Source organism: Rattus norvegicus, chromosome 5 (genome assembly GCF_036323735.1).
Source record: "Rattus norvegicus strain BN/NHsdMcwi chromosome 5, GRCr8, whole genome shotgun sequence".
Taxonomy (NCBI): domain Eukaryota; kingdom Metazoa; phylum Chordata; class Mammalia; order Rodentia; family Muridae; genus Rattus; species Rattus norvegicus.
This window is the reverse complement of record NC_086023.1, coordinates 104865001-104875445: the sequence shown is the minus strand read 5'-3', so window position 1 is coordinate 104875445 and position 10445 is coordinate 104865001. Positions and strand designations below refer to the sequence as shown.

General features: G+C 42.9%; 1 protein-coding gene across 3 annotated transcripts in view; it reads right to left on the bottom strand.

The window, feature by feature from the left end:
- Positions 1-721: 721 nt before the first annotated feature.
- The window catches only part of Sh3gl2 (SH3 domain containing GRB2 like 2, endophilin A1), a 175455-nt gene continuing 165731 nt past the window's right edge, over positions 722-10445 (bottom strand). For 2 of the 3 annotated variants that reach the window (XM_063287074.1, XM_006238359.5), the window contains exons 7-9: positions 9086-9189; positions 4796-4926; positions 722-2416 (exon numbers count right to left, since the gene is read on the bottom strand). In XM_063287074.1, the coding sequence (XP_063143144.1) occupies positions 2217-2416; positions 4796-4926; positions 9086-9189 (435 nt within the window). In that variant the 3' untranslated portion in view covers positions 722-2216. The remainder of the gene's footprint in view (positions 2417-4795; positions 4927-9085; positions 9190-10445) is intronic. The other variant, NM_053935.1, reaches the window with a different exon arrangement.

Sequence of the window (10445 nt, the reverse complement as noted above, 5' to 3'; positions counted from 1 at the left end):
AAAGGAACCTACTTATATCTCGTTTTTTGGCAGTAGTTGCACACATGCTGTGGTCCACACTTTTCTATTATAAAATTAGGTGGGTATTTACTCTTTATATCCCTGCTGTCTCCGGGTCCCACTTCTTACTGAGGAACTATTACCAGTGGATAGTTCCGGGGGAAAGAAGAATCTTCTTTGAAGGTGTGGCCACGGTAGGTTTCCCATGCTCTAGTGCATGGCACCACGTCCAAGGACACAAGGACATACAGGCAACACTAACTGGACTTCAAGGCTTGAAGTTGGTTGGGAGGTGTATTGGAGGGGGCTCTGGAGGAAATAGGAGGTAGACATGATATTTCATCATATAGATGTACAGAATTAAAAATAAAGAAAAATTAATAACGAAAGGCCAAAAGCCCTGCCAACATATTTCATTTGCTCCTTTTGACACTGTGTTCTCCTGACAACAGCATTGTTTCTTAAATCACGTAACTTCAAGGAGCTGCTTCTTTCTACTTACCTTCCCCCTCAAGCTCCTCTTCTTCCTGGAATTAATGATGCAAGTGCCTAAACCATCTCACCTCTTATTTCTGGAACTTCCCCTGTATGCTCCAAGCTGGAGATGAGGTTGGGACCAGGTCTGGATTGGCTTCATCCAAAGGCAATGGAGATCAAAAGAGTCTTAGGCTACCCACTGTCAGACCAAAGAACTGACAACAAGGAAGAAGCAGAGCCTCTGTTTCGTCTTCAGCAATATTTATTGGAAACAGCAGTGCTTCCCATGGTGAGTTTATACATTAAGCAGGAAGATTTGCCTTTCACTCCACATGATCCACTACCGCAAGTGGCACATCGGAAGCAGCACATTAAACCTCTGAAGAAGTCTGTACAGCTAGATAAATAGAACTCTGGGTGCCTATCGGGACTTCCATAACTGAAGGAAAACAAAACAAAACAAAAACCCAACACTGATCAGCGTACACAGCACTGTACACACAAAATGAGGAAGGGAGGCGTTCAAAGTAATGACTGGAATGGAAAAGGGTTTTGCATATGCAGCCACATACCTTAAACTGCTAAGCACAAAAATCATCTTTATTTGGTCCTCATTGAGGGCAGAATATGCACAAATGATGTTCAAGGAACACAAACAAGTAAACGTGGGAAGGAGCGATGCTCACTGTCTTGTTCTATGAAGAAGTGGGAAATGCTTACTAGTGTTTCTCTCCTATGTCGTTATGGCAAAGGGACTCAGGGAATAGACTGATTCCTGGGTAAGTAAACAGAGAAGGGAAGACAGCTGTTCCCCCTTCCTGTACCCTTCAGAAACAGGCTACGTATATACACGGCTTCTGTACAGTAAGGAATCTGAGCTTGGAGACCAGATTTCTTCCCAATTCATCCTGGAGAATTTTTTTCTCTTCAGATAACATACTGATTGTTCACCATCTCACTCAGAAATAAATGGGACACGCTCCCCTCACCTGCCAAGTCCTTTAACAGCAGGGAGAGAAGAAAACTGGCCATGTCTCAGAAGTAGGAGGGAAATGATAGATAGATAGATAGATAGATAGATAGATAGATAGATAGATAGATAGATAGATAGATAGATAGATGATAGATGGGAGAGAGAGAGAGAGAGTGAGAGAGAGAGAGAGAGAGAGAGAGAGAGAGAGAGAGAGAGAGGATAGAAAGAAAGAAGTTGGTGAACAAAGGTGCTTTGGACAATTAATACTTCTGCTGATGGCATCAAGAGACTAAGTTGCTTAGACCAGCAGACAACTTGCTGGTAAGGGGATGTTTTTACCAACAATTCTGTGACTCACATATTTAGGAAGGGAAAGTGCAACAAAAGGACTTTCTCCTCTGTAAATGGAGAGCTGGAGACCTTGAGATGGCCCTTGGGTGAGAGACAATATCTTCAGTGAGGAGAGGTTTTCTGTGGTGTGGGTCATCAGGAACCACAGCCTCCTGAGAACGGCATAGCCAGTTCTGTGACCACGGGCTAGTCTCAGATGGTGTTTTAAAGCATGTGCCAGGCCCAGTGGCCTTGGAAGATACCATCTATCACCGTGTCTCCTGTAGGAGCACACAGGCCAACCCAGGGCACGTGTGGGCTTGATGAATCATCCACTGCGGCCTGCATTCGTGATGTATTGGAAGCGGCATTACCAAAGCAGTGGTTAAACTTAACTATCTGGGTCAGAAGGAGGTGAGCCAGCCAGCACAGGACCCTAATGGGGCAGAGCAACCAGAATTTCTACATAGTTGATGGGGAAAAAGCCGGACTGGCCATGAAGCATCCCCTCATACCAGTTCTCATCAATCTGATTAGTGAGCGTGATGATATCACCCTCTTTAAAACCCAACTCCCCTTCATTTTCAGGTTCAAAGTCATACAGGGCTCGGCAGCAAGGCTGATCCATTTGGACACCTGAGAATCAGAGGCAAAGAGGACATAAAAAGTCACAGCGTGGAGTAGTAGAAGGTTAATCCACTCTGATCACCCCAATGGTGGCTGCATGGGTTCCTCTGGTTCTCGAATGAAAATCACATATACACAGCCTTCTATTTTAATATGCCTTAAACAGCACAATGGCTGGGCCACTCTCAAACTTGCATGTGGCTAATGCCTCCCGTCTGAAACTCCTAAATTATTACTTACTAAAATCTAAATTCCATCTTGTTACCCTAGATTCCAAGGGGGTCTTGGGGCCGCCCTTCCCCAGCTCTTACACTCTCGCTTCCCTCCCCAGCTCTCAAGCCCCATCTTCCTCCTTCATAGTCATGGAGATGCTAAATCTTTCTTCCTCTCCTGGTTCCCTTGTCTGGAAAAATCTAAAGTCCCGCCTCTGTCTCCCTGCCCAGCCATTGGCTGCAGGCAACTTTATTCTCCAATTAGAACCAGCTGGGGGTAGGGACCCCCAGCATCTTACACACAGATGTGTGAATTCTGGTGTAATTAACATAATATAAACAATAAACCAAATCCATAACAACGGTCTATTTTACTGGTGGCACTACGGCCTGCCCTATTTACTAGGCTTTCTGTCCCTGCTCCCTCCTATCTCCCTGAATTACTGGGAGATGGGAAAGCAATGGTTTAGGAATATATAATTACATTAGGATAAACTATAGACATGGCTAAATATATTTATATTAGTACTTTTACATATCTTTACATTCAAAATAGTATAATTAGTTACATAGACAGAACTCTAAAATCTTGGGGTCACAGATCAATTCTCATTCTTTAAAATTAGTAATTTCAGAGTCTTGGAAACTGCTGTGATACAGAGAAAATGAAGCACAGAGCGCTGGGCCCTGTTTTTGCTCTGTGTGACAGGCTCAAAGAAGAAGCACTCTATTTTCTTCTTCGTCCAGTAGAGTCAACAGTAGAATTTTCATTAAATGACTGTGTCTATTTAATGACACAAGTTTTAGAAAATCGTAATCTATATTTGGTGGATTGGTGTGTAATATGCACATATGAGTACTATGTAAGAACCACAGCACAAGAATAATGTAATACACGCTGCATAATTAAATAAAGAATAGACTTTGCCTTATGGAATCTATTTTAAATAAGCAAGCATATTAGTACAGCATGCACATAAATATGAGCCTAGAAAAAGTATCTGTGGCCCTATACTAATGTGATGTCTTAAAAAGGAAACAGTATCATTTATTTATTTATTTTTATTTAGAGAAATAACCAAATGGAACATGAAGTGTAGGTCTTGTTTGTGGGCAAGGAGAGGTGCAGTCACTGATAATTTACATGGCAAGGGCTAACTTCAGGACCACTGCCATCGGGGTCCCAGCAGGCAACAGTGGGGCAACTTTGCGCTGTGGACAGAGACTCAGACATCCCTTCTTCTTCATTCCATGACAACATCTAATAAAGCTTTCTCCTGCAGTGAACCAATCACTGGAGATCCAGGAGAAACAGGATAAAGCTGCAGATTGTTACAATCCGTACCCAGTGTCAGATGGGTTCCCACTTGTTTAAGCAATTTTACAGCTGGAAATGCCTCAGGAGTACACTTGGGTCTCATTTGTACGTGGCTATTTGAGAATACTCATGGCAATGGAGAGACTGAGCTAGTGGGTACGCATCAATATTCCTCTGGGGAAAATGTAGCTTTTATCATGCTAACCACAGTTCATGGAATGATGAATGGGTCTACAGCAGACAGTAAAAAGAAACCCTAGTAAGTGTTGAGGTTTGTAATCTATCTGTCTACAGAAAGAGTCATGAATATGCTTCTTGAAGCTGTTGTTTGTGGGGTAATAGGGGAAGGATGTGTACATACACTGCCCAGTGACATTCAGTCCCATCTACAGAGACTCACAGGAAGCAAAAGGCAGGGGAAATGATGGTATGATTTATGACCCCAGACTTGGTTCTTGACAGGATGTAGAACAGCATATTGTTTGTGGAACAGTGGTATCTCATGCCTTTAATTCCAGCACCAGAATACAGGGGCATGTGGATTTCAGTGAGTTCAAAACTATCCAGCCTGGTCTACAAAGTAAGTTCTGGGACCCCCAAGGCTACACAGAGAAACCTTTTCTCAAAAACAAAATAAAACAAAACAGAAAAGAGCAACTAAGTACTACACAAGGAGGTCATTGTGTACTAGATCAGAAGGAAAAGAAGATGGGACAATGGGGCCAGGATAAAACTGTCTAGGAAGAGTTTCTAGCTGACAAACCCCCATATGAGCAATGACATGCTGTGCAGGGGAAGCATTGCCTATAGCTGTGTCTGAGGCCCAGCAAAGGGCTTCTGTGGACTTGAGCTCCTTACCTGCAGGTTTGGGTGTGCCTGTGTGGGAGAGACCCCCGTTGGGCTGCGTACCGTCTCCAGTGGCAAACTCTAGGCTCATTCGTGGTTTGGGCTGATATTCCCTTCTTGGTTGAGATGAAGCTTGTCTTATTCTGTATCACAAAGAAAAGGAGTGAAGGGGAATTATGCAGCCAATTACAAGTGAACAGAAAAGCAGTAAGATCCAGGAACTGCGTGGCTCACTTACAGATCTATTATGACCCTGTGGAAATGTGCTAAGTACCCTTGGTCTCCCATGTCCATGGCATACGTGTTCTTGGGGAAGTTTTTCATCCTGTCCTCCCTGTTCGCATTCTTTCTCTCAATCTCCCACTCCTACATTCAGAGTAATTTATGCTAATATGCACAACATTAGAGGCCAGGAACATTAAGGTGCATAAGACACAGTTGTTGCTCCAAGCAGTGTGTAAAGGGCACAGCAGATATCAATGACCACAGATTTCTGCCAAGAGCACAAAATACATGGGCAGGGTTTAAAGATACAGAGAGTTCACTTATCCATTAAGAAGCTGAGATACAGTTTAAGGAAAGAGATCATCACAGCTTTGTAGGAGAACATATGAAAGAAATCTATTCCATGCAGAATGTGGGAAGGTTTGGAGGGAGAGAAAGAGGAAGGACCACAGGTTCTGATTAGAATAAGCAGATGGAGATCCAGAAAGTAGGAAAGAAATGAAGGAAGGAAAAAAAAGTAGAGCTAGTAAGAGGATTCTGCCCATAACTAAATCTTTTCCACTGTTAGGTATTCAATAAGGCAAGTATATACACATTTTATTTTTTAAGAAGAGGAAGGTTAAGGGTATGGCAATTCTAGAATTATACTGATTTAAAACATGTTTGAAGATCCTTTTCCAATCTGTGGGCTGCTGACTTATCCTATTCCCAGAGTCATTTGCCTTACAAAAGCTTTGAAGTTTTATGAGGTCCCATTTATCAAATGTTGATCTTAGAGCTTGAGCCACTGGTGTTCTGTTCAGGAACTTGTCTCCTATACCAATGCATTCAAGGCTATTTCCTACTTTTTCTTCCACGAGATTTAGTGTATCCTGTTTTACTTTGAAGTCCTTGATCCAACTGGACTTGAGTGTTGTGCAGGGTCATAAATATGTATCTATTTTTACTCTTTTACATGTAGATATTCAGTTAAACCAGCAACATTTGTTAAGACACTTCCATTTTTCCATTGTGTGGTTTTGGTGTCTTTATCAAAAGTCAAGTGTCCACTACATCTGATAGAGGGCTAATATCCAAACTTTACAAAGATCTCAAGAAGTTAGATACCAATAACCCAAATAGGCCAATTAAAAATGGGGTACAGAACTAAACAGAGAATTTCTCATCAGAGAAATCTCAAATGGCTGAGATGTGGAGCAAGGAGGACACTTCTTCATTGCGGGTAGGAGTGCAAATTTGTACAACCACTCCTGAAATCAATTTTGTGATTTCTCAGAAAACTGGGAATAATTCTCCCTCAAGATCCAGGTCTACCACCCCTTGGCATATAACCAAAAGATGTCCCAACATCTCACAAAGACACTTGCTCAATTATGTTCATAGCAGCTTTATTCGTAATAGCCAGAAACTAGAAACATCCTAGATGCTCTTCAACTGATAAAGAAAATGTGGTACATCTATGCAACAGAATACTATTAGTCATTAAAAACCAAGATATGATAAATTTTGCAGGCAAATGAATGAAACTCGAGAATATCATCCTGAATGAGGCAGTCCAGTCCCCAAAAGACATACATAATATGTACTTACTTATAAATGAATATTAACTATAAAATTCAGGTACCATGTTATACTTTACAGACACAGCTAAACGAAAGGAAGGTCCAAGCAAAGAACCTTGAATATTATTTAGAAGGTGGAATAAAATAGTCATAAGAGGCAGATGGAGGGAGGGAAATGAGAGGGAATGGGAGTAGGGAGGAATGGGAGTAATTCATAATCAGGTGTGCAGAAGGACAGGAGGGATGGCCAGATGGCCATGAAAATGAATGGAAATCTGCAACTGAGAGGAATGATGAGGTGGGAGACATCTCCAGGAAGAGATAGAGACCTGGGATAAGGAAGGTATCCCAAGATCAAAGGGGGTGACCTTAGTTGTGACTCACTACATTTGGGATAGGGAACCTGAAGGGGCCAGCTCCTGTAGCCAGACAGGAATCCCTGTAGAAAGAAATACCAACCCACCCACAAAACTTCAACCCAAAACTTATCCTGTCTAAGAAATGCAGGCACGGGGGATGGAGTAGAGGCTGAGGGAACGGCTAAACAGTAACTGGCCCAACTTGAGATCCATCCCATGGATCAATCCCTAACACTACTAACGATACTCTATTTTGCTTGTAGATGGAATATGTTGTTGAGAGGTTCGACCCAGCAGCTGACTCAGATAGATACAAACACCACCCACTGCTTTACAGTGGATGGAGCTTGGGGACTCTTATGGAAGAATAGGAGGATGAATTCTGGGCACTGAGGTGATAGTCACTACACAGGAAGACCAACAGAGTCAACTAACCTAGACCTTTGGGGCTCTCAGAGTCTGAACCACCAACCAAAGAACATACAAGGGCTCCCTACTCATATGAACATACCTAGGCCTCCCCACTCATATGTAGTAGATGCACAGCTTGACCTTCATGTGGGTCCTGCACAACTGGAGCAAGGGCTATCCCAAAAGTTGTTGTCTGAATGTGGGCTAGGCTGCTTTGTCTGGCCTCTGCGGGAGAGGAAGTGCCTAGCCTCTCAGAAGTTTGAAGTGCCAGGGTGGGGGAATACCTAGGGGGAGAAGAGGAGGGATATGCTGGAAGGATTGTTGGAGAGGGTGACCTTGAGGGGGGATAATGAACAGGATGTGAAGTGAATACATTAAAAAATTAAATAAAAAAAACATTTGAGAGGTGAAAAAGAGAGAGAACATATTCCCTTCATCTTCAACAGATGTGAGAGGCACACAGCCTGGCTGTAGTGTTCTGGTACACTTGTTTTAAGCCTTCCTATTAGAGAAGCTTCAGTGTTAGACTCATTTCTGCAAGAGTGAATTGGATATTTATACCAAAAAAGAGCACAAATCAAGGAAGGAAGAACCCATGGTGAAGGGAAGGCCAGCTAGTCCAAAACAATGTAGCATATGACTTATGACTGGAGGCTTTGCTGGACACTGATTACTGAATCACCCGGAAGAGTATACTCTGGACATGATCTTAAAATAAAGGCTGCTACATAATTCTTTGATATATTTATTTAGCAAATTTTCCTCCTTTATCTAGCTAAATGATATAAGAATAACAAGATCCCTAGTTAATGATATCACCTGGCTAAATAAAGTATAATTAATAAGGTCCCTCCCTTGAGATGGTTCACTTCAATATTCTTTTGATATTATAATGATATAAAAGGGATTCCTATGCAATAGAAATAGATCCCCAATTTCTAGTGTTTTGTTAGGGTTGCAACATGTAGTATAATGGATTTTTCAGGTCCATAAATCCTACCCAGCCATGATCACAGCAACATTCTACATTGTACTTAATGCTACACTATGTTGTTCTGTAGAGAGGTATTGCACCCTTTTCCTTTTGGAGCAGTCTGATGTTGGTCAAGGCACATTCGTATTATAGTGCACGTATTCACTCAAGCTCTACCTCACAGTCCCAGAGAGCTCTATCCGTGTAGACAACTGCGACAGCTCACTGTGAGGCAGGTTTAAGGAGCTGAGAAGGAACATGGACGTAGTCCTCTGAAAGTGGACTGGTGCATTACTGTTCATGAATAACAAGAAAGAAAAGACACGGGCTTCAAATAGCTTGTGCCTGACCACATGCCCCTCCTCACCACTGGGGGAGACCCTCGGTTAGTACTCTGGCTCCCTGGGTCTCACAGTACTGCTCATCTGTCAGGTCCACATGGCTCTTTCAAAGTGATCATATGCATGGTAGCTATACAGGATACTGTTCAGCAAATGACAGCCACCATCTTCAACAGAATTCTGGTGTACCATCTATAGTAGCAAATACACACTCCAAATATCAACATTTGATATTGATAAACACAGGGTTAGATCTAGAAGAAAGTAAGACAAGGCCCAGTGCAAAGTAAAATCAAGCAGTCACTCCACAAGGTGCCCGTGTTGGATCAGCAAGTGGGTTGGCAAATGTTTGTCTTTAAGTGTATTCTTTTACTTCGGTTTCTTTGAACATCCCTTTACAGCAGCTGAGACCCTCAGGGGGTGTAACTTACCTCTCTTCCAGCCTGACAGTGACCTGTTGCAGGATCTGCACAGCCTGTTTGTGGTACTCCAGCTGAGCCTGAACAAGTGCAGAGAGCTGGCTCACCTGTTCAATCTGCAGGATGGAGAGAACGCTCTTAGTTACCAGGTTACTGTCCCGAAACAGTATTGCAATTCCAACAACTGTGCAGCCTGCCAAGACAGCACAGACAGCTCTGCAGGTTCTAGGTTGATTAAGAAGAGGAGAGCATCCCTCTGCTCAGAACTGCATGTGGTACCAGGCATGAGGCTGTGAGGAGGTCTCACTGTTTTCATTAAGCAGTATAAGCTTAACTGTTACCATGTGGCTTCTTTCATTGAAGGAGGAAGATTCTATAACTGCAGGACTCTGCTTTCTGTCTGCAGCAGCCAACCTGGAGTCTAAGCATGACTTCGCATGCTAATAACCAATGGTAATAAAAAAACAGACGAAAATTGATTTCTCACTTCAGGTACCACAGTGTAGAAGAACGCTTTGGATCTCTTAGCCTGATCCAAATGGGATTTAAATTTAATGATCTAATGCTCTAAGCAGCATTAGATCCTTTGAGGATCCTGTGAGTTTGAGGATGTGGGAGGAAGGCCCAGGGTGCAAGGACACACACACACACACACACACACACACACACACACACACACACACACACACACTGGTTCAGAGTTCCTACAGTATTTCACTGAGCAATTAGGAGGACAAAGTTGTCTGTAGACAAACCTAAACTGTCTCTGGTTGATGAGGACTCCACGTGGTCAGCATGCCTTACCTGCCACTCAGGAGGTAAGCCAATTAAGTAATGGGATGGCTAATTTTGGATGACTACATGGCTACTTTCAAGGATACTCCAGAAGCTAGCAAAGCATGATCGTTGGGTATGTCGGTAGAGTTGCTTCCAGACCAGATTTGCATTTGAATAAGAACTGAGCAAGGATGAGCTTTACTTTCTAAAATGGTATACGCTGGCTGCCCAGTCCAGTGGGGATCCAAATAAAGCAAACAACAAGAGAAAGAGATTTACTCTCCTCTCTCCTGGGACTGGGCATTTGGACATCAGGGCTTCTAGCTCTCCATCCTTGAGACTTGTGGTGCGCTGTCATTGCTGGGTTCTCTAGCCTCTGGCCACAGAATCAATTTGCCCATCCCCACCATTCATTCTCTGGCATTTAAAATCTATCACCCTGAGCCATGTTTCCAGCCTCACTGGAACTATCTGGAGGTATATGTGGAGCTTCTGAGCCTCGATAATCCTCCTCAGGAGTAATTTCTCTTTTCTACCCGTATCTCCAGTTATGCACACTACATCCACACCACCTGCATCTATAACCATATGATTC